The sequence below is a fragment of the Ailuropoda melanoleuca genome, chromosome 14 (genome assembly GCF_002007445.2).
Source record: "Ailuropoda melanoleuca isolate Jingjing chromosome 14, ASM200744v2, whole genome shotgun sequence".
Lineage (NCBI taxonomy): Eukaryota > Metazoa > Chordata > Mammalia > Carnivora > Ursidae > Ailuropoda > Ailuropoda melanoleuca.
The window spans coordinates 7,517,723-7,543,472 of record NC_048231.1 but is presented as its reverse complement, the minus strand read 5'-3'; the positions used below and the strand labels follow the sequence as shown (position 1 = coordinate 7,543,472).

At 37.2% G+C, this 25,750-nt stretch overlaps 1 protein-coding gene across 7 annotated transcripts in view; it reads right to left on the bottom strand.

Moving 5' to 3' along the window:
- Nucleotides 1-25,750, bottom strand: part of FUT8 (fucosyltransferase 8) — a 296,269-nt gene extending 270,519 nt beyond the window's left edge. For 3 of the 7 annotated variants that reach the window (XM_034643013.1, XM_034643012.1, XM_034643009.1), the window contains exon 1: nucleotides 24,518-24,644. Coding sequence is in view for 1 of the 7 variants with exons in the window: in XM_034643008.1 (XP_034498899.1) it covers nucleotides 19,216-19,236 (21 nt within the window). In the remaining 6 variants the exon portion in view is untranslated. Of the gene's footprint in view, nucleotides 1-19,215; nucleotides 19,300-24,517; nucleotides 24,650-25,732 lie in introns of those variants that run through there. The other 4 variants (XM_034643008.1, XM_034643016.1, XM_034643015.1 and 1 more) reach the window with 4 other exon arrangements.

Here is a 25,750-nt window from a genome sequence, read left to right as displayed (position 1 = left end):
CTACTACAGAACTGACTGATTTGTTAGAAAACTTCCTCTAACTGCTACAAAATAAAGAAGAAAAAATTGACTGTCATTATTACAGCATAGCTCCATTCAATTCAGTACAGGTAAAACAAATGTTTTTAAAATACAACTAACTAAACACCTCTATTTATCTTAAAATATTATTTTCCCTCAGTAAGTAACCAAACTTACTTTTTTCAAATAACAGAAGGAAATTTTAGAACTTATTTTCTCGTCGTGAATTTCTCTATTCCCAATGTATCATTAATGTTGAAAAACACTCAATGATTTTGGATGGAATGGGATACTTTTAAAACCTCAAAGAAGAAAATAAAATTGTCAGCTCTCCCTGCTTATACTGATATTCAATAATACAGTACTACTAGTTAGTACTGCTGAGAATAGAAATAATTCTAAAATTCAAAACCGTTTACTTAGCAGCTGTTAAGATCACCTTTTAAGATCCTCATAAAGCTATGACAAGTGAACAAAGTTCATAAAGCTATGATGAGCTAACAAAGTTTATCATATTTTCAGGATAAGAAGAAGCTATGTAAATAAAATACCATCAAAAATACATTTTGGTCTTAAAAAAAATTCACACTACTTAATTTTCACTGATACTGTAATTACTGCCTATCAGTAAAATACCAAGAGAAAATTTAACGTGCTAACTGAACTGAGATAAAAAAGACAAATAATGAGATTCTTTACCTCCTTAGTTACAGAGATTGGAAGAGATTTCATACCAGCAGATACTGCAGATGTGCAGAAGAAGGGACTTTGTTTTTGCCAAATTGAGACAGAGTCTACAGAAGATCTGAGGAGCCATATACAGCATTTAGGTTATTTGGCAGTAATTACTGAAAGGCCACAATTTTTTATTTTTTTTTAGTATTTACTACGTACCAGGCATCGTTCTAAGTGCATTTTTCTTACATGAGTTAATTCATTTGCTTTTCAAAACCCTCTAAGTTCATCTCTACTTTATAGAAGAAACTGAAACATGACTTGCCCAGTGACACAGAAAGCTAAGTGGAAAACTGGGATTTGAATCCAGGCATTCTGTCTCCAAAACCTGGACCTTAAATGACTACTATATCATATTGTCTCTCTTGTGATAAGTGCTAAGGTGAAAACCAATGCTTTCAGTGACTACCCAGGTTATCAACGATAATGGACTGCTTTTAATTTTTACTGAAACTCTCTCATTGTCTCTGACACTGTGGATGACTCTCTTTCAAACACTCCTGCATTGATGCTTGATTTTTTGTTGTTCTTTTCCAAATATATATTTGCTGGTCTTTTTAACAAGTATTTGTTGGACATCTACTAACACTCAGGCATTATTCAAAGTGCTGAAGTACTGCAAAAAACAAGAGTCAAGAATCCTACTCTTCTGCCTGTCCTTTTAAAAAAATAAGAGTTGAACTAAAGACTACAAAAAAGTTGACATCAGCTTGATTTCAGTAATGGATAATGTCTGCTATATGATTTACTATATTTTTAATATGTGAAATGTTTCTTAGTCTTAAAAAAATCTCAGTAGAGACTACTGGACTAAAGGAAATGGGAAAAGGAACAGGGGAGGAAAACGGAGGAAGGGAAAGAAAAGTAGGGAGAAACAGAGGGCCCGAGGAGAAGTAAGGAGAAAGGGGTGAGAAGAAGGGAAATAAAGGGAGAGGAAAAGCCAAGGAAGAGTAAATAACTTCCTAACTATACCTTCCACAAAGGTGGCCAGACATTTTAAGTATATGATAGTCATCAATAAATTTTCTCTAGGTATCTGATATTTACCATGGCCTAGCCAAACACCATTGCTTAAATGAAGCATTTGTTAAGCGGAACTTTCTCACAAATTATTTTCAGTGTTTAAGGCCAGGAACATTATTTTTGCTTAATTGTGCTTATTAGCTTATTAACCTAAAACTGGACTACAAACATATACTAGTTCAACTTCCATACTCCTACCATCAGAGGTTCATAGAAGAACAATTACCAAATTCATTTACATTCTAAGGTTTCTACTCCACTTTCACTGAAATAGCTTTAAAGGTCATATTGGCCACTGATAACCTACTCTGAATTTCAGAAGTACATATGCATTTCAAAAGTTTACTATTTCATAACGGGAAATAAAAATTGAGCCAATATCTCCATAAAATAAGACTTCCCACTAAAGCAAATATTACTATACTAAATAATAATTTGAAAAATAAACGGCACATTATTTTATTCATTTTTGCTTGCTACTTGAGCTTTCATTGATAGACAAGTATTTAATAAGTGCTTTTTATAAGCATTACTAAAATGTGAGAATTAAAATAAGCCATCTTATATTTAACATAGCCAAAGAGATATCTACATATATTATCACGCCTACTTACCATTACACCTTTTAAAACATAATTCTATGCCGTAGCTCAGTGAAATGCTCACTTTTATGCATGTCAAGTTACTAAAGAACTAACTTCAAGGAATTAAAGATCTAATGGTATACTATTTAGTGTATAATGTGTACCAAGTGCCTTGACTAAATTAGCACTTTACATAGGGTACTGCTAAATCATTTAAAAATCTCACAACCACCCTGCAATTACCATCTCCATTTTACAGGTGAAAAAACAAATTCAGTTAGTAAATGGTAGGGTTAGAATTTGAATTCAGATCTGACTCCAAAACCATAGCTTCTTCCACTCCACCAAGTTACACAGATTAAAATTTATAGTATTATCTCATTCATTAACAAAATATCAGTAGTACTATCAGTCTCAATTATACAACAATGTAAATTATCTGCAGTACACTGTTTAATCCCAAACTTAGATGTACAATCCTTGATGAATACAAGCTAGTAAATGTAGCAAATATTTCATGCTTGACACCTGACAAGCAATGAGATCCTCCTGTATTAAAAATAGGCAGGCTGCCATGAATGAACATGCTATTCCAAAACCTATTCAGAACTTAAAATGCACTTTCCTTGTATATGAAAACAATGCTAAAAATGTTCATTCTAGGGGCACCTGGGTGATTCAGTCAGTTAAGTGTCTGACTCTTGGTTTCAGCTCAGGTCATGATCTTGCAGTAGTGAGATTGAGCCCTGAATGGGGCTCCCCACTCAGCATGGAGTCTGCTTCAGATTCTCTCTCACTCTACCCCCCACCCCGCTCTCGCTCTCTGTCTCTAAAATAAATAAATAAAATCTTTTAAAAATAAAATAAAATAGGAGCGCCTAGATGGCTCAGTTGGTTAAGCATCTGCCTTATGCTCAGGTAATGATCTCAGGGTCCTGGGGTAGAGCCCTGCAACGGGCTCCCTGCTCAGCAGGGAACCTGCTTCTCTCTCTTCCTCTGACCCTCCCCCGGCTCATGCTCGCTCTCGCTCTCTCTCTCTCTAATAAATAAATCTTTAAAAAATAAATTAAATTATTAAAATAAAATAAAATAAAAACGGTCATTCTGTTCCCAGGCCAGCCAATATTTAAATAGTAACTTAACAACAATATGTAGCTACCATTTATAAGTACAGGAAAATATACATGCATGTGTCTAGGTGTATGTGGGGAGGAGGGTGGATGTATTAATATTCTGAGTTCTAAATTGTGATCTCAGGAATTCAAGTGCCTCCCTGTTTGTCAGTGAGACCAGAGATGTCCGTGACACCCATGACAGCATGGCAGCTTTGCAGAGAGGCAGGGATTCACCAACAGAATCAAAGTTAAAGAGAAAATTAATTAATAGTGCCTGCTGGAAAATCTGAACAATCATCTAAGAGACAGCATTCCTCTATATAGAGATCAGTCACTTCCCAGGCAATTTCTATTCTATAGAGCACTTAAAGTATTTATAAGTCAAGGACAAACTATATTACAAGTTAATTTGGTGTACTGTAGCAAACACATTTTTATTTTCCTTTTTGTCTATTTCTACTTGAGATGCATAAAAACTATAAATACAATGCTTAATAGCCAATTTGGCAAACATTATGATTTAAATTATTAATACATGCAACTATTATCTCTATATTCATTTGCAAAAGGAAATCTATACTGCCAAGTTAGTTAATTTTTGTTACCCAGACTGTTGTTGGGCTGCTTTGACCCACCAATTAGTATATATATGCCTCGTAGTTGGTTTTACCTTGATATTAAGTAAAATATAATTAATTAGTTGAAAATACATAAACCCAATAACAACAGTAACAGCTGAAATTCCAGTTTTATCACATTCTTATTGTGTGATCTTGGGCAAATCATCTAATATCCCTATACTTCAGTTTCCTCATGTGTAAAATAGGAAAGTAATATTTAGCCATGATTATGAGCAAAACATAGTTTAAATGTTCAGCAAAGTCACAACTAATCAGTATTATTTCAATAGACGAGTTACTGCCTATTCAAAAATGTGACCCCCCCAAATTCTTTGTACAGAATGATTATAGTACTAATTCTTTTAACATAAAAGATTTTCTGATATCAGTTACCTTACACAAATACTTGAAAGTTAAAAAAAAATCTAATAGAGAAAACATCAAATAGTAATTACATAGGCTTATTTATTTAAGCTTATTTGCAAAAGCTTTATAAAGCAGACATATATTCAGTTTGTATGTCTTCTGTTTTACTATTTAACATACGGTTAAAATTGACTTTTTCAGGGGAATACAGTTCTATGAATGTTAACACATATAAACCACCACCATAATCATATACATAACAGTTCGATTACACCAAAAAACTTCATACTCTTTCTCTATACTCTTAAATTATATGTAGTCATAAGTAACATAACCCGATAACCAGTGCTATTTCCCATCACTATAGTTTTGTATTTTTAACAATGTCATATAAATGGAACCATCAGATAAATTGCTTTCACTAAGTGTAATTTTTGCCTTTAAGATTCATCCAAGTTGGTTCCTTTTATTACTGAGTGGTGTTCCATTGTATGGTGTATCTATTCACACACTGACATCTGGGTCATTTCCAGTTTCTGACAATTATGAATACAGCTGCTATAAACACTCATATACCAGTCTTTGAGAGAACAGAGTTTCATTTCTCTTGGGAAAACACCTAGGGATAGGATTTCTGGGTCATGCGCTAAGTGTATGTTTAACTCTATAAAAAACTGACAGGGTGCCTGGGTGGCTCAGTTGGTTAAGTGACTGCCTTTGACTCAGGACATGATCCTGGAGTCCCAGGACTGAGTCCAGCGTTGGGCTCCCTGCTCAGCAGGGAGTCTGCTTCTCCCTTTGAACCTATCCCCTCTCATGCTCTCTTTCTCTCTCTCTCTCTCTCATTTTCTCTAATAAATAAAATCTTCAAAAAAAAAATAAACTGACAAACTTACCTAAAGTGGCTGGACAATTATGCATCACTATCAGCAATGTGTAAGAGTTTCAGTTGCTCCACATCCTTGCCAGTTTGATATTGTCAGAATATTTTTGTTTGGTTCTGTTTTGCTATTCTAATAGGTATGTAGTGGTATCTCTCTGTCGTTTTAATCTACATTTCCCTAACGATAATGACACTGATATACTCAGGGTTTTTTTAATATTACATTTAATTCTACTATATTAAAGGACTGTTTAATATTTCAGCACTCAGCCTGTTAATGAAATGAAATAGTTTTATCAACTAAACTAAGCTTGATGTCTTTTCAAAATCATTTACAACACTGAGGATTTCAAATTGGCCTCACAAGCAATAACAGAAAGTTTATGCAATCAACTGAGTAGGAAATGTAGTCAAATAAATTCAACTTGTATTAAATTCAATTTTTGTAGCTTTTTAATAAAAATTGAGAAAATTTAATAGCTTCTTTTCCAACTTTATCTTTCCAGAAACTCCTATAAAATAACCTAAGTGTAACAATGTTCCTCAACATTTATTGCTTATTTTGTGCTACGCACTATGCTAGACCTTAAGTATGCAAATACTAACAAGTCAAAAGACCCTGTCCTCAAGCAATTTACATTATTCATAATTTTAAAAAATTAACTTTTTCTTAAAATAGGCTTTCTCTTTTTAAAATTTTACATTTAAGGAAAATTCAGAAGATAGTACATGGTTCCCATATACCACCTTTCCAGTCAGTTTCCCCTATTATTAACATCTTACATTAGTATGGTATATTTGTTAAACTAATACTGAACTTCCTTCAAAGTACCAAAGAATATAATTTCTATCACCCTTTAAATTTTTTAATTATATCTCATATTTATATTTATTTATATTTAGGAGTATGGCTTTAAAGAAACTTCTGTCCCTTCATTTGATCCTCCAATTCAAGTGCCCAACCCAGTCTGACTTAAGTTATATCTCAATCACAAATTATCAAAAGTTACTAAAAAGATTCTAAATTAGCCTGGATGAGGTACAATGTCCATTTTTCAAAGAAATGACTGGACTGTACCCTTCCATCTCTATTTCTGATTCTCTCTGGGTATTAGTAGGATTCTCCTAAACCCAGTTCTTCCACATCTTTACAGTCTCAAGACTAGAGAGGGTGCTCTCTTTCCCTGCTAGGTACAGTTCCAAAAAACCCAGAACACAGCTAGTATTTGTTCATCTCACATAACCATTCTTGCACCAATAACTGTGATGTGGAAGCTTCCCCATATTATTATATTTCCCCGAGATGAGAGTAGGGGTAGTAGGAGTGCTCCAAAAGCGGCAGGTAACGAGAGGATTAATGGTTATCTAGACAAATCACTGGAGGAGTTGCTGGTAGCCAATTAACCAAACCACTCTATGTCTAGCACCACTGAGGAGTGGGGGTGGTTGGGCTGGGGGGTAACTTAATAACTATACATTATAGATACAATTATAGATTGTATAGATACTATACATACAAAAAATATATACATTATTTTTTAGAAATTGCATCTTTTTCAGGGCTCCTGGGTGGCTCAGTCGGTTAAGCTTCTGACTTTGGCTCAGGTCATGATGCCAGGGTCCTGGAATGGAGCCACAGTCTGGCTCCCCGCTCAGTGGGAAGTCTGCTTGTCTCTCTGCCCCTCCTCTGGCTCCCATACGCACCCACTCTCTCTCAAATAAATAAAATCTTTTTAAACAAGAAATTATATCTTTTTTAATTAGGAAATAAAGTATCTGTAACTGCACTTACACATTTTCATATTCTTGCCTAAAAAGTTTCTTCAAAGTTATTAAAATTACAGAAACTATGTAACTAGCACTAACAGCAGCTTCTAATTACAATGCTGTGCCTGTGAACAAATGTAGAAAATATTGAGAGCAGAGATTTCAGGGATTTAGAAGTGGAAAAGTGGGGGCACCTGGCTGGCTCAGTCAGTGCAACATGCAATCTTGATCTCGGGGTCATGAGTTCGAGCCCCACATTGCATGTAGGGATTACTTAAAAAAATAAAATCTTAGGGGTGCCTGGGTGGCGCAGTCCTTAAGCGTCTGCCTTCGGCTCAGGGCGTGATCCGGTGTTTCCGGATCAAGTCCCACATCGGGCTCCTAGGCTGGGAGCCTGCTTCTTCCTGTCCCTCTCCCCTGCTGTGTTCCCTCTCTCGCTGTCTGTCTCTCTGTCACATAAATAAATAAAATCTTTTTAAAAAATAAATAAAATTTTAAAATAAAATCTTTAAAAAAAAAAGCTTAAAAAATGAATAAAAAATAAAAGAAGTGGAAAAGTGAATGGTACCAAGAGTTCAACCACAGAGCAAGAGAAGGGAAGCTGCCTTAGAATGTGTGTATGGGGGGGGGGTGTAATAAGTGGATTCAACTGTACATAAGAGAAAAACCCAAATTAACTCTGGCTTAAACAAAATAGATATTTACTTTTCTCTGACATAAAATAATCTGAAAACAGGCAGTTGACTGTTCTGCCATGTCATCAACATACAGTATCTTTCCACTCTCCAATCCACTATCTTCTATCTTCAGAGTATAGCCCCTATCCTCATGGTCTAACTTGGCAGCTAGAGAAAAAGATTAAAAGGATACAACTCTCCCTTTAAATAGAATTTTGGAAGTATCACCCACTTCCACTTACAAATCATTGACCAGAACTTCTTCACAAAGTTATACCTAACTGCAAGAGAACCTCGGAAATTTAGTCTTTCAGCAAGTACAGATAGTGCCCACTAAATATTTTTTGTTAATTTGTTTTGTAATTAATTTGTAATTTGTAAATTTGTAATTTGTAAAATATGTTTTGTTAATTTGAGGAAAACAGAGAACATGCCATAGTAGGTCAAAGGCAACAAAGTTAGATGAAGATAGGAGATGTGAATGCAAACTTTCCTTTCTCTAATCTCAAGCTACAAAATGGCAAAAATGAAATGTTTTTGATATTATCACTTACTAGAGAGAGAAGAAATGAAAAAAAGAGAAGGACCTTGAGACTCTTAACTATAGAGAACTGATGATTACCAAGACGGGAGGAGGATAGAGGAAAGAGTGAAATGGGTGATGGGGACTAAGGAGTGTACTTGTGGTGATGAGCACTGGGTGTTGTATGGAAGTGTTGAATCACTAAATTTTACACCTGAAACTAATATTAACACTATGTTAACTAACTGGAATTAAAATAAAAACTTCAAAAAAAAAAGAAAAAGAGAAGGACCTTTAATTCTACTTCTTAGAATATTTCTTACTTGGCTCCATATGATTACCTTAAGAAAAATTCCATTTGAGAAATAAAAGTGTGAATCAAACTAATTTGGCTCAAAGCTGCAAAACCATTTCACTACACAATAGTATAAAACCAATGTGTCTAACAAGCAGAAAACACCAAGGTATAGAGAGATAGTTTAAAACCAATCAAAGAAACAAAATCATACTAAACAAAGAAACAAAATCAACACACCTCTTCAGTCAAGAGTTGAGTTACTTTCAGGTCCAGAAACTCAGCCTAAATTCCTCCTCTCCATCCCCACTCCATTACTTGGTAAACCTCTTCCTTGTATTCATAAGGCATATCTTATCTTCCTTGGTTCTCCTTCCTTGCTATTTTAAGGATTTCACCATAATCACTTGGAATCACAAGAATAATCATGTTGAGGAGAGGTGGGTGAGGGGATTGGTTAAATGGGTGATGGGGGTTAAGGAGGGCACTTGTGATAAGCACCGGGTGTTGTATGTAAATATGGAATCACTAAATTGTACACCTGAAACTCGTATTACATTAAATTAACTGGAATTTAAATAAAATAAACTTTTTAAAAGACTAATCATGAAGAAATTATAAAGTTTAAGAAAATCTTATAAAATAATTCCCTGGAACCTCAAATATTCTCACTCTACTGGACAGAACTAATGATGTCTTAACTAGTATTCATTCATACCAACTTGTCTCAAACAATGAAATTGCATTTCTAAGACTGTAAACATGATATATTTCAGAGTCTTTCTTTACCACAGGCATGATACAGAGATAGCTGTGGTGGGTGATGGTGGTAGGACCAAATTAAGACCTTTAGAAGCCCCAAGTACAGAAAATATAGTATAATCCTCTACTCCACCTTATTAAATGCTACACAACTAAGATTAAGTTAATACAAAAGAATTATTTCTTTCCAGATTACTTCAAAAAATTTTTTAAATATTAAGTGCTTTCAATCTTTTTTCAAATTCTTTCTCCTCTGCTTTGCTGGTACCCTAAAGCCTTTGTTGGATATGGCTTTTGGGTAATCAGCACTAAGTAGTAGTAAGAAATAGAAGTAAAAGCAGTTGCAACTTGAAGAGGTCCGCTCTGTGTCAGGTATTTTACATACATTATTGATAATTCTTACCACATCCACAAAAGGGAGATACTATCAACCCTGTTTTGCTGATAAAGAAACGGCTCAAAAAAGCTAGATAAGATGCCCAAGGTCACTCATGCAGTAAATGGGGGAGTATCTGAAATAGGCCTTTCTATCTCCCAAGACTGATCCATTAGACATACTGCCTGTAGGGCATTTCTTTAGAACTTGCTCCTAAACAAAATTTCATTTCAGAGAAACACTGAAAAATGATTTTTAAATGCATCATTTGATAGTACTCAAATTTTCCATGGAACTTAATCACCGATAATTCTAGATAATGGCTGTAAATATACAGCCAACACTGCTGCACTGCACAACTCCAGAAAGCCTTTTTTTTTTTTTAACGTGAATGGTGTCCTCTGGATTGTGCAATGAACCAGCTATAACCAAATGCTTATCAAAACCCTTGTCAAGGCCATTTAGTGTTCTGTTTAAAAAAAAAAAAAAACTGCAATCATTTTTTTAAGATTCTATTTATTTGTCAGAGAGAGTGAGAAAGAGAGTTCGCACAAGCAGGGGGAGTGGCAGGCAGAGGGAGAAGCAGGCTCCCCGCTGAGCAAGAAGCCTAATGCAGGACTTGATCCCAGGGCCCTGGGATCATGACCAGAGCAGGAGATAGACACTTAACTGACTGAGCCAACCAGGCGCCCCTGCAATCATTTTTTAAAAGGCAGAAAAGTATACTCAGAATGTTAAAGAAAGGTATTTTAACCATTTATAACCAGCATCATGAGCCATCAGGAAAGTATAATTTAAAACCACAGTGATATACACCTGCTAAAAGAGCTAAAATCAAAACAGAAAACAAAACAAAACAAAAACCTGACAATACCAAGTGTTAACAAGGATGGACAGCAACTGGAATTCTCATATATTGTTGATGGGAATGCAAAATGGTATAGCCACTTTGGAAAAGTTTTGTAGTTACCTACAAAACCAAACATACACATACCATATGATTGCTAGGTATTTATTTACCCAAGTGAAATGGAAATTTACATTCATAAAATAAACTATTCTCAAATGTTTACAGCAGTTTTATTCATAGTTGTCAAAAACTAGAAATAACCCAAACATCTCTCAACAGATGAATAAATAAACAAACTGGTCCATCAGTTCTACGGATTACTACTTAGCAATGAAAAGGAATAAACTATTAATACACTCAACAACATGAATGAATTTCAAAGGCATTTTCTAAGTGAAAGAGGCTGACCCAAAAATCTACACAACTATGATTCCATTTACATGATATCCTGGTAAAAGCAAAACAATAGCCATGGAGAACAGGTCAGTATTTACCATGGGGTTGGAGACGACGGGGAGACGCTAATTACAAAGAGGCAACAGGAGCTCTATGTCTTGATAATTAACGGTGGTGTATACACAGTCCATACATTTGTCAAAACACATAGAATGGTATATCACAAAGTATGTATTTTAGTGCATGTAAATTTTAAAATTAAAAGAAAATTTAATTCATAAAAAAATAAAGGAAATATGTCAAATAAAAAAAAGAATGAAAGAATAAGAAAAGGTTTTTAAAAATTACTAGTTCTAGAAATGGTTATCCTCTGGAGATAATATAGCTGCCTCAAGTAAGCCATAGAGATAAAATTTTAAATATTTAAGACAAGGCTTACCACATTCTCAACTGACATTAGTACCCTTCCCTTTACTCACTTCTTTCACCTATGTACACATTTCTCTTTCCTATGGCTACGATTTTTATTTTCCTCCTCCTCTGCAATGACTACAAATTGCTTTTGCCTACTTCACGTTCTTTCCCCCATTTCTCTAGTTAATAGTATTCCCATCCTTTGGGGAACTGACCTTCCCCCATTTTATGTGGTTTGATGACAATTCAATGACAATTCCCCCAGTGATTAGCCCAAGGATGGGCTGTAAGCTCTCAGCAATCTGAGGGTGTGCATCTCTGTCATGGACGACTTCTAACATAAGCAGACAATTAGACTAACATACAGAAAGAAGTACGGTCAGGAAATAGAGTATCCTGAAGATATCATTTAAATTCCTGGATCTATTTGTACCTGGACTGCTCCACCTCTGCTCTTCCCATTTACAAAGACAATAAGTCATCTTTTTCAGCCAATTTAGAACTGTTGGTTTTAATGATTCCCATTTTAAAAGCACAAAACATTTTGTTTCTCTAAGGGAGCAAAAACAGTAAATTATCTCTTCACTTGCTATGGTCTTCAGTTAACTTATTCCCAATATTAGGGGCTATTAATATATAGATATTACCTAGCCCTGCTGTAGGGCAAACGTACATGTATAAAGAGATAGAAATAAAAGATAAAGCCATATATAAGTAGACTGAAAACAGCTGTCCACTGGAGTTACATTTCAAGTGCCAGGAACCTTAAAGACAGCTTTTAACGTAAATTTTAAGATTTTAAGTCTTCAGTAAATTTTAAGATTTTAAGTCTTCAGCGCAGGTAATGATCACTTTTCACCACTTGACATTTTACCATTCTACTCATTCATACCTAGCTAGGTAATAAAGATATGTTACTACTTTGTGTCACTCTGACTTTACCTTGTTCTTTCACTCATCTTCATCAATATCTGAAGAAAGGCAACTGCATATGCCAACATAAAAAAACACACATATGCAATAAGGATTAAAGCAAAAGTCATATGAATTGACAACATATAATAAACTTCCCATAAGTCTTTCTTCAGCTTGTCTGCCTGGAATGTCCCTACTTATTCTTTGATGCTAAGCTTAAACATTAGCTCCTTTCGATACAGCCTTCTCCACTTATCACACCCTAATAGAACTGCTGCCTCTGCCTCCTCTCTACCATAGCAGTTACCAAATTACAACTATTTATACGTTAGTGGTAATGAGAACCTTCTGTAGTAAAAATTTCTGTAGTAAAAAATGAAACCGAAGGGATGCCTGGGTGGCTCAGTCGGTTAAGGGTCTGACTTCAACCCAGGTCATGACCCCAAGGTCCTGAGATAGTGTCCCACATTGGGCTCCCTGCTCAGCAGAGAGCCTGCTTCTCCTTCTCCCTCTGCTGCTCCCCCGTTTGTGCTCTCTCTCTGTCAAATAAATAAATAAAAATCTTTTTAAAAAAATGAAACAGGAAAGAGCTAATGAAATAGGGAAACGCTCCAGTAACAGAATTTCCAGTTTAACAACTGAATAGATGTGATTGGGAATTTAAAGATGACTCAGAGTTCAAGTCTAGGTAATGAAAGGAATAAGCCAATAATAGAGAAAGGAAAGTTAGAAGAATACATTTTAGGAGAAAGAAAATTAAAGAAAATTCAAAGTTGAGCAGGTTGAGCTTAACAGCATGACAAACAGCTGGAGCTCTCCAGCTAAAAACTGAAGTTTGGGCACTTACGGTATAGGAGTGATCTGAAAGAAGTACTCACTGAAGCCAAAGGACCAGGTAACATTCCAAGAAAAAGCAGCTAGATTAAGAAAAATGTATAAGGCAAATACTTAAGAAACAAGTTGACCTTGTGAATGAAAAGAAGAGTGCCTAGAATATACAGGAGAGCTTATAAGCTCCTTATAAGAAGGGAGGAGGAAAAGGGGTTCACAGTGTCAAATCTGGAGAATTTAAAAGCAAGAATTAAAACTGAAAAAAGTCTATTTGGCAATTCAGGTCACTGGTAACAACAGAATAGCTTTAGTGAAAAAGAAGGTAGCAAAATTTAAACAATATACATGTTGCTTTTTCCTTTGGGCTATTGGATAATACAAAAAAAACAGAGGGGAAAATAAGAAAAAAAAGAATAAGACAAGGTGTTTTTGGGGTGGATTTCTTTTTGAGGCCATTGAAGATGTTAGGGAAGATTCAAATAAAAATAATAAGAGTTAACAAACAAACCCATATATTCTAACAGAAGGGATAAAAGTAGTAGCCATGAAATAGTCAGTCATGTAAGCCTAAAAGGACACATCTCTACCAAATGGTAGAGAGGAAGGGAAATTAAACAATTTAGTGATAAAGAAAAGCAAAGCTTGAAGACATTTCTGTTTGATGGCCTTAATCTTCTCACATTTAAAAAAAAAAAAAAAGTAACTGACAACAACCTACAAAGTCTGGGAACAGCATACAGGAATCAGGGGCTAGGGGGTAGAAAAGGTCAGAAATAGCCGCTGCGGGAAATCAACTACAAAAGAATTGTCAACCAATGTAAGTGAGTGTTTTGCAGCCCACTTCATAATTAATTATTCATCTCATTTTCACTTATCTAGTACAAGAGCACAAATTCTTTAGCCTATTTGATTTGACTGTTACTGTTTCATAACAATAGCCTTCTATATCTGATTTGAGATAATTATGTTCCTTCTGTAAGTCTTCTTTTTCATTGTATATTACTGAATTTTTTCTTTGCTATGTTATAAAACTTTTAAATTAATCATTTTTACTGCTTTAATGTGTCTTGCTCTGATGCTTTCCTTAAATATCCAAGTAGTACTTGATTATTCAAGAAATCCTTAATGTCTATTTTCTTAAAGTCAAGTATGTGAGAGAACTATATAGAGAATAGGAATTCTAAATTAAAAATGGCTATACCTTTTGAGGGGAGCCTGAGTGGCTCAGTCAGTTAGGCATCCGCCTTCGGTTCAGGTCATGATATTGGAGCCCTGGGATAGAGCTCCACGTGGGGCTCCCTGCTCAGTGTGGAGTCGACTTCACCCTCTCCCTCTGCCTCTACCCCACTTGTGCTTGCTTGCTCTCTCTCTCAACTAAATAAATAAAATCTTTTAAACAAAATGGCTATGTCTTTTGACAGCTGCTCACATTGTTATGTTTAAAAATAAAAATTCCCTGGGAAAATATGATCTTTAATATTTCAAAGCTTCAAAAGTTATAGGAAGAAGTATCTCTTCTCCTTTACACTGAAATTTTTCTTTTTTTTTTTTTTTTTAAAGATTTTATTTATTCATTTGACAGAGATAGAGACAGCCAGCGAGAGAGGGAACACAAGCAGGGGGAGTGGGAGAGGAAGAAGCAGGCTCATAGCAGAGGAGCCTGATGTGGGGCTCGATCCCATAACGCCGGGATCACGCCCTGAGCCGAAGGCAGACGCTTAACCGCTGTGCCACCCAGGCGCCCCTACACTGAAATTTTTCTAATTACATAATTCATATTTAGATACTTCATATGTATTAAAAATCCTGTGAGACATTTAAAAATAAATATGGCATGACATATATTTAAAAGAATATGGTTGCCATAAAACAGTCACCTTAGAAAGTTCTCAGACTTATTCCTAGAGTGCTGCCATTGCACAAAAAGCTATGAGATTCAACTTTAGAACTTGTTTAAAGCCTTAACATAATCATTATATTATTGTCAAAGTGACAAATCTTCACTGATTAAATATAGGTTTCACATTTGGGGAAATTTCTGGTTATCATAAGGTGGTCCACCTAAATTAGAAATACCACTTCTGAACAAAAAATATGACAATAAAGCATGAAACAAATTTTCTTATGCTGCTATAATGACTCCATCATTAACATATATTTATGACTATATTCCCCTCCTCCACAGTGTCTGATCTGTGGGTTACCAATCATACATTCTAGTATGTTGGGTAAAAATAAAAATTCAATCATTTTATAGCCATACTTCCTACTATTATAGGTAATATAAGAAGCTCTGATAGTTTCTAAGAGTCAAATTATTGAATATTTGAAAGTAGTTACAGCAATCTCATTTTTAAATGTAGCTAGCTGTTATTCAATGCCCTACCTTTTTTTATACTATACTGAAAATGTACATTAACCCTTTGGCATATCTGATGCCAGCCTACTCAGACAGTTGTCTACTCCTGTTACAAACACATACATTTACATATATATAGCACTATTTTTTAACTCCTTATATGTGTATTTTTTCCTTGGTTTATCACCTGAATGTTACCTATCACCTCTGCCTCTACATGAGCCCTAGGACAGTCTTCCCAATGGTAGCTATACATTTTCTTTGGTTCTTCTTTGAAAAACAGTCTAATCTCACCTGGCTGCCTTAAGCCCAACTTGGTTTAAACTTAACTAAAATCTCTCCATGCCATACTCTACCCCCAAAATAAAAAAATAACTAAAAAGCATAGTCTTTTTCTTACATTCATAAGAAGGTTCAATCACTTTTAAAGCTCTTCCTCTGAGAATTATCCAACTTTGCCTTTATTCTCTTCAAAAATCATTAACTCAGGGGCGCCTGGGTGGCACAGCGGTTAAGCGTCTGCCTTCGGCTCAGGGCGTGATCCCCGCATTATGGGATCGAGCCCCACATCAGGCTCCTCCGCTATGAGCCTGCTTCTTCCTCTCCCACTCCCCCTGCTTGTGTTCCCTCTCTCGCTGGCTGTCTCTATCTCTGTCTAATAAATAAATAAAATCTTAAAAAAAAAAAAATCATTAACTCAGCTTTTATGATCGTCCCTATTCTCAAAGTTACACACATGAACTAAGAAATGTTCAAGAAAAAGTTTAATCAGCCATCTTGTTTCTTCAAAACAGTCCCAAATTTGTCCACGGCTGACTCATGTATTAGACAATAAGCCTTGTTTTGGGGCACCGGGGTGGCGCAGTTGGTTAAGCACCTGACTCTTGGTTTCAACTCAGGTAGTGATCTCAGGGTCATGAGATCAAACCCCAAGTCAGGCATCAAGTCTGCTTGAGACTCTCTCTCCCTCTCCCTCTGCCACTCCCTGCCACAAGCTCACACACACTCCCTCCCTTTCTCAAATAAATAAATCTTTAAAAATATACATATATTAGACCAGAAGCCTCATTTTTTATTAAAAAAATAATAATAAAGTAACTGTATTTAAGGGGAAGAGTTAAGATACGTTCCAGGAAAAGGTCAGTGAATGTCTACCCAGCTATAAAAACTGAATAGAAGAAAATCAAAATAATTCATTTTATGGAAAAAAAGCAAAGACCCGGGGGAGCAAGTGGCTTACCCAAGTTTATACATTTGGTAGCAAAACTAACACTAGTATCCAATCTCCTGATTCCAGGTTTAAAGCTTTTCTACTTTAACCATTCATCCAAATGACTAAACGGGATTACACTAAATGAAAGGGGCCAGACACAAAAGAATACATATTGTATGATTCTATTAATGTCAAATTTCTAGAAACGGCAAAACTACAGAAACAAAAAGCAGATCAGTGGTTGCCTGGGGCTGGGAGTAGGAGCAGGGACTGGGAAGGTAGGCAAGACAGAACTTTTTGGAGAATGAAGTATTCTAAAATTAAATTGTGATAATGGTTGCACAACAATATATAAATTTATTAAAACTTAAGCTGTGGGGGCACCTGAGTGGTCCAATAGGTTAAGAGTCTGACTCTCGGGGCGCCTGGGTAGCGCAGTCGTTAAACGTCTGCTGTCGGCTCAGGGCGTGATCCCAGCATTATGGGATCAAGCCCCACATCAGGCTCCTCCACTATGAGCCTGCTTCTTCCTCTCCCACTCCCCTGCTTGTGTTCCCTCTCTCGCTGGCTGTCTCTGTCACATAAATAAATAAAATCTTTAAAAAAAAAAAAAAAGAGTCTGACTCTAGGTTTTGGCTCAGGTCTTGATCTCAGGGTTATGAGATTGAGCCCCATGTTGTGCTCCACAGGGAGTCTGCTTAAGGCACACTCTCCCTTGACCCTGCTCCTCCCCACCATTTGTGCACTTTATGAGATATAATTTATACTTCAATAAAGCTATTCAAAAAATGACTAAGAAGGAATTCAGATTTTGGCTTTAAGTCCATGGAGCTCTTAGGAAATTTTATGTCAAAAGTATCACTAAGGGCGCCTGGGTGGCTCAGTCAGTTAAGTGTCTGCCTTCAGCTCAGGTCATGAACTCAGGGTCCTAGGATCAAGCCCTGCACGGGTCTCCCTGCTGAGCAGGGAGTCTGCTTCTCCCTCTCCCTCTGCAGCCCCCCAAACCCCCTCTCTCAAATAAATAAATTTTTAAAAATCTTAAAAAAAAAAAAGAAAATAGAGGATGTGCTCCTTTATCTGTTATCTGGTCTGACAAATTGTTCCAAAACAGAATTCTTTAGTGATTTCATTTTCATGACATCTTTGTGCCATTATAATTTAAACACTAACAGTATTTTTATTAAGAACCATTCTTAATTGCATATTAGCAAGTTTCTCAAGTTTATTATTTGTGCATCCTTATTAGGGATACATCTCTTCAGCTTACTCAGCACTGACAGCCTATTCTTTGTGTACTTACAAATTAAAAATAAGTTATATATCTCTCATAACAGTTAATGCTTTACATCTATGAGAAACACCACTGTTTGGACCTTAAAAATAAAGTTTTAATTAATGGAGGCCTAGATACCTGTAATTATATCAGAGGAAGCAGTCAGGATTACTTAGTAAACCTACAGTTCCCAGGCTGCTGAGGCTCAGTTTACCGAGGCTAACGAAGGACCTTTTGGCCTCAAGAATTTCAATTACCACCTTCCTAAAGCCCTAGATTCTCACCAAACTTCCTAAAAGAGAAAGAAAAATCTGAAACTTATAAAAAGAAAGCGAAATGTTTACCCTAGCTTAAGCTCTAATTTTAAAGAGTAGGTTTCTCAAAATTACAATCTTTTGACATTTGGTAACTGAATGAATTAAGTAGTTATTCAAAGAATTCAAGACATGAAAAATAGAACACAATCTCAGCTGAATACCTCTCTCTTTCAGGTACAATTCTCTGTGTTAGAGAAACTGAATCAGTCAGATCCCAAATGATTAGGGCCCTAATTATCAAACATACACTTTTTCTTTGTGACTTTTTCACAATAACTGGCTTAAACTTGCTAACAGTATTGCCATGAATGGAGAACACTGCTGCTCATTTTAGTTTGTTAGTTCTCTTCAAAGGACACAGTATGGTTTTGGGGGGGGGGGGGTTCTACATTTTTCTTACTGCGATGAGGCACACAAAGAAGGTGAAGTGATGTTCTAAAAACCAATTCCTTATAGACAGAAACTCCATAGATGAAGACAGAAATAACAAAGGAGACATAAGAAGGCATTCCAGGAAATTGGAAGAGGGGATTATGATATATTAAATATTAAGCAGACAATAATGTGACTGATACAGCACCCTTAACAATGAATGAACCAACTACCCCATATCCCTTTTTACATGGAGTTACAAACTCATTTTTTAATAAATAATAATAAACTCTACCCCAACTGAGGTTCTTCTAGTCTCTTGCCTCAGAGGAAATGAAATCATTATAATAAACCTACTGTAACATAAAAGCTAATGTTTTACCAGGAAATGTTCTATGAACTCTAAGAAAAAAATCCTATAAGGATGATGTCAACTCCCACATTTCCTACCACAATTGGGAGAGTAAGGATAACAAACAGGGAAGGAAAGGAGGGACAAAGAAAAACTAAAGAAGTACTCTCGCTCACCTCCAAACAAAGCAGGCTCATCAACCAGTAAGACCCTCTGCCTCTCTCCTTCCCTTCACTGAATGCCCCAAACACAGCTGAAGTCTGAAACAATGGGAATAATACAGAAGCTACAAATTATATTTTTCCCACCTTTACCACCAATCAAGATGATATGATCAATTATATTCTAAAAATTATAAAAATGATTTTTAAAACTAGCTTATGGAATGATGACTTCAGTCATTTAATAATATTGCTATGCTTTTATAGTTTGATGGTTTGTAAATATTGTTTTTACCACATGCAAATTTATTCTGGCTCTAGGTATTAATGGAATTTCATATCTCATTTAAGGGATATAATCCAGCCACAAAATTATTAAAAATCTGAAACTCATTCACGGTTCATTAACAGTCAATTGAATAAAAAGATGTACATAAACACAAAACAGGTTCATTTTCGTTTAGTTATATGTTTGCACTAAATCAAACAGAAGAATCTCCTATTTTTATGTTACTTTTGTTCACTTAAAATCAGAAGTTACAGCATTTAAAGTTCATACCATGTAATATTTCTCATAACTCAGGTTCTAAAATACACATTAATTTCTCATTCACATCTATGATTAATACCAATATTTTATTACATACTTTATAAAGTGAACTTTATTTACATTAACCAGTCATCAAAACTGTGACAAGTAGAACTTTAAATCCAATGGAAACATCAGTATGCTGTCATATTTTTTCAGTTTATCCCATTGTTAAAAAAACATAAAAAACCCAAGTTTTAAGATACAACAAAAATAGGGAGCATTTCAAGAGTGATCTCTAAAGGTATATTCCAGTGCTTTAAATGAAGAGGTTATACTATAAAACCAAGACAAAAGAGAGTAATAGCAAAATCAAGTTTGAACCACATCAGTACTAGCCTTATATTAGTAAAAGTTGTCAATTTTTTTAAAAACTTGAAACATATTTCCTCTTCACATGTCATTTTCTGATGACCAAAAAAACAAAACAAAATTATCACAAAAAGATATTTTTAAAAACTAATAGGTGAGTGAGCTATTAGGTTTTGGTAAATAAAGTCTTTTTAAAAGAAAACTTAGGGGCGCCTGGGTAGCTCAGTCAGTTAAGTGTCTGCCTTCAGCTCAGGTCCCAGGGTTCTGGGATCAAGCCCTGTAAACTCTGTGTCAAGCCCTGTGTTGGGCTCCCTGCTCAGCGGGGAGCCTGCTTCTCCTTCTCCCTCTGCCTACCACTCTGCCAACTTGTGCTCTCTCTCTCTGTCAAATACATAAATAAAATCTTTAAAAAAAAAAAAGAAAAGAAAAGAAAGAAAACTTAAATGAAATTAACCATATAGCTCTGCTTTCTGTGACAAATATGAGTAACTAATATTGAAACACACAGCATAATCCCATAGGCCCTATATGTTCTTCCATTAAAAGTAAAATGCACAGTATCATATAAAGTTTATATGGGTTATATGTTTAGAATATTGCAAAGACTGATAATAAGGTTATTTATTTAATCAAGGAAGAAAAACCTATGCCAGGTGAGTGAAAGCATTCATTTCATTGGTTTGATCCCTAATTATTCCAAGAGAAAATTGTGGGATATGGAGTGAGGCTGAAGAAGAGATGTAGGCTGGAGAGCAGAACTTAGAGAGAAAAGAAGGTTCAGACATGAGACTAACCTCTTAAAAAATATATCTTAAATGCATATACATCTCTATATAATAGAATTTTAAAATGTTTTTTAAAAAATTGATTGTAAATATCTTTTACTTTTAAACATTTGTCTCATTATAGCAAGCTACAATTTAATAACAATTCCAACCACCAAAAAGAAACTGTATACTAAATAACACAGAAATATAAGCCACAGACTCATTAAGAAGGAAACCAAAGAAAATCTTGAACAGGTCCTCTAAATGCTACACCTACTACGCTACTGCTGACTATAGAAACCTGGGAGTACCAACAGGACTAAGTATTGATGCAGAGTATAAAAGTACTATAATAATAATACTTTTAGTTTCAGCATTGTTTGGAATCTTAGCTGTGTTTTGTTTTGTTTTTTATTTTAAGTAGGCTCCATGCCCAACATGGGGCTCGAACTCACAACCTTGAGATCAAGAGTCACATGCTATACCAACTGAGCCAGCCAGGTGCCCCAGTTGCATTTTATTTTTTAGTTAAAAAAAATTACATTTTTAAATATTTACTGGTATGATTATAAAATGGAAACTCTTTTATAAATGTTCTATAATATAAAGTGGGTGTATTTACCATTTAATTAAAACCAGAGATTTAGTAATGCAGTTTATAGTAAATTAAAAATAACCATTTAAGAAATTGAAAAACTACATAAAAATATTCTGGCATGTCTTATAAAACATTGTTTAATTTATAGGATAAACCTCTTAAAAATGGTAAACACCTCACTATTCTTTATCTCACAGGTATTACCATTCTTTTCAAAGAATCTATTTTTTATTTTATCAGCACTGAGATTCTGTTTACATAATGGACATAATGGACAGCAAAAGAGAACAGCCCAACCACTATCTTCAGAAAACAAAATATTCTAATAATTTTAATATATACATTATCAATTTCTAGCCTTGAATTTGAAGAATATGTGAACTGTGAGAAATATATTCGCATACCTCCTAACTGATTACAGTTGAGAAATCTAACTAAAGTGCCATAAACCAAAAGATAATTGCTTTATATTCAAAGGCCCAAGTTCAATTTAGTAAACAGGCTAGACTCACTGCATTATATCACAGGAGACAGAGGTTAAGAAGTGACCTTGGAATCCTTCATTCCAGATGTCTGAAGGGTCCATTTCTTAATGAAAGGATCTCTATTCTTGATAAATACTTAGCTTACTACCCAGTCAGTATCTTTGCCCATATAAGACTCTACTTGATTTCTGAAATTTTAGGACTGTAGATGTTATAAAGAAAAAATTTAAGAACATACAACATGCACAAAGGATTAAGACCACTTCTCTTGTGATGCGATGCACAAGAAAGTTAAGAAACTACTATCACACACTCTACATTATGGGGCATATTTTTCTGAGATTGTAAATGAGAAATTCAATAAGCCTTAAGCATATACTTTCCATTATTTCAGATCATGAAAAGATTTTTTAAGTAATTTGTAATACACATTTACATATATATGTATACATACATATATATATATTTCACAAATAACTATGTATAGATATATGCCCATATCAATTCCCTTACTCTTTAAATTAAAAATTTATGTTCCTTCTGGTTAAAAAATCAGGGTTTGGGTGTTTTAAAAAGTTCAAACACATATTAAGCTATGCTTTGCTTTGGCACTAGCTCCCCCTCCAGACCAACCTACTAATATAACTGCACTTAAAAAAATAAACAACAACACAAGTTTTTCCAAGCCACTAGAAAATTTCAAAATTCACCACTATTAAGGACATTCTAGTACTTTAAAATAATTAAAATTGAAACCAAACACTGCATAATGTAATCAGAATTATTGTTTTTTCAATTCCATACATCTCAAATAAGATGACGTGTAGGAAAACAACTTCGAGTAACTCTTTAAGAACATCCTAAAAGATCTATACAGTGCTATATTTTATGGAAATGATTTTGAATCACTATCCCAATAAACCACTGTATACTCCTCACGTTAACTCACTACTTGATCAAAAAGATACACTTTTGCATGTTTCTGCAATCTATACAAGTTTCATTCCAGATGTTCAGCTCTTCAAGTACAATTCTCAACCTATAAAAGCAGCAAAAGGAAAATCCATGCCCCAAATCACCCTTGAATGTTCCTTATAGCCTATTCATTTCTAACCCCCTACATTTCAATATACTAAACTGTAAATTCACAAATACAAATGTTTGAATGCCCACCTTACCCTTACTACTGTAGTATTTATAAATCAAGAAATTGCCACTTTCTATATACATTTTATGGCATATTTCACAAAGCTGGCAATGTACAAGATCTTATCATTTGGCATAGGATTTTAGGTTATTTTAAAGAAAGGAAAACACAACTTGCTCCATTATTTCAGTATAGTGTTGCTATACTTAATTTCTCTCCTAAAATGTTTTCATTTCATGCACGCTTTAAAAAAACTGTGTATAAAAACATGAAATTAAAATTTAATAAATAAATATACACTTACTCCCAGGGGTAACAAGAAGGAAAAAACCTATAATGAACCCTTACCTACAGTTTCTAAAGAGAGCCAAGTCAAAGTTCAGTCAGTTACCAGTGATGAGCTTAATTCTAAACTGACAGAAAACTTTTGTTGAATCTGTTCTGCGTTACCTTGAAGTTTGGGGTTATCTACTGGAGATTCTGCCTTTCCTAGGTTCACCTTCCAGAGCTGACTTAAGTTCACTGTAAATTAATTCAAACATGGAAAGAAGAAACAACACCTCTCTCTGCCTTTCTCCAAGGCCTCAATCAAAAGGCTAATAATATACGGCAAAACGCTAACAGCTCACCAGGGATAAACCCTAACCATGACACTGGCATTTAACTTAAGATATACACTGCGTCTCTGACGTTCTGTGTCGCTGAAGATTGCAATCCCCACAGTAAAAGAACAGGTGCTGCACCCGACAACCCACTCACTCTTGCAGGACAAATCTCCTTTAACTAATAAATAAGGACTCGTTTAACCTTTCCAAATAAGTTTAGATACTCAAAAGCCGCCAGCTCATCATTTCCACATCAACCGGCCGGGGGCGGGGGGTGCAGCGGCACTCACGCCTTTAACTGCCCAGGCATTGGCCCCTCGCCGGGAGCAGATCTTTGTACGGGTCCACCTCCCGATTTCTGGCCCGAGAACCCCTCACAAAAGCCCGTAACGTACAAGCATCCTCCTCCCCACAGTCCGTGACTACCGGGACCGAGTTGCTGGCGAAAGGGCAGGTAGGTGGAGAGGAGGAAAGAGGGACACCTCCCACCCCCGCCCCCATCCCTTCTCCTCTCCTTGGCTTCGGCCCCTGCCCGAACCAAGGATGCGCTACGCCGAGGACAGCCACGGCTGCAGGCGCCCCTCACCCCCAGCCCGCGCCCCCGGGCCGCGCCAGAGCGTCCCGGGGGCTTCCTCCCCACTTTTCCCGGAGCCCATGGGTAAGCAGCAGCAGTTGCAGCAACAGGCCCGGGGAACGCCTGGGGGTAAAAGCGGCGACAGCCCCCGTTCACATCCCCGGCGCCTCCTCGAATCCCGCACTAGCCCAGCCCCAGACCCCGCGGCGCGCGGGGCCCGGCTCCCAAACGCCCCCTTACCCGAGGCGGGAGTAGAGGCGGTCTCCGCCGTCCCCAGTTGCCGCCGCCACCACCGCCGCCACAGCCCTCAGCTGCAGCTGCCCCGTTGGGGAGTGGAAGGGGTGGCTGGGTGGAGGATGCTACTCCCGACTGAAGGGAGAGGAAGAAACGGAAACAGGAACCGCCGCCGCCGCCGCTTAACGGAGCCTTCGGCGCCACTGACTGAGCGAGAGCGCGAGGCGGCGCGAGCGGGGCAGTCGCTGACAGCGCGAGACCGAGCGCGAGCCGGGTCCCGGGCGCGCGACCCCGAGCAGCACCGGCCCCATTCCGCGAGGAGAGGAAGGGGACCGGTTGGCTGGGGCTGGGAGGGGGCGGTGTGGGGCGGGGGCCTGGAGCTGAGGGAACCCGGTTACTCCGGTCGGTCGGAGATAACGCGCGCACGCGCCGGAGCGGCTCTGACAACGAGCGCAGGCGGGGAAGCCTTGGCTAGCGCAAGCGTGCGCGCGCGGATGGGGGCGCGCGCCCCTCAGCGTTACAGACTTCTGGGAGAGGGCGCGCATGCGCCGGCCGCTGCCACCTACGGCGACCCTGGCATGTGCCACGGCTTCTTCCCGCCCCCTTCTTGCTGCGCCGGTGGATAGCGTAGTTGCAGCATCCGCTGCCAGGCAGAGCCGCGGGCCACAGAGGGACCGGGAGACTTCCAGCAGGGCAGCAGCTGCTCCTGGGTTCCTGCTTCCTACACGAGCGTAGGCCGCCCTCTACCGCCTGCAGGCCGGAGGCTGACGGCAGCGCGACTCGAGCCGAACTCCCCACTCCCGGGAGCGCCGTCTCCGGGGAATGTCGTATTCTCGACAGCCGGGGAACGGACTGGCCCGAGCCAGTTCATTCCGCGGCCTTAAGGAACACTGGTACTGGAGATTTGAAGCAGGCTCCTTGCTACTTTTTAGAGGGGATCGCTGCAGCTCAGCCCCTGCAGCCAGGTCTGGCCGTTCTGCAGCTTGCGGCGTGACCATAGAATGGCATCGCACCCACATGCAACCATCGAAGCCGTTTTATCTTGTGAGAGCTGTTTCCGCATTTGCCCCGTCAGAAAGACCTCCCATAAGGGCCTGAGTTTGATGTCTAGCCTCTCCCCCGACCCGCGGCTGCGACAGCCCCTTTGAGGCGGAAGTTTATTCAGTACGGGAAAGAGAACTTTAGGAGTGCGGGAAAGGGGTTCCCTAGGATGCTTCCTACCCGCTCGCACTCGGGAAA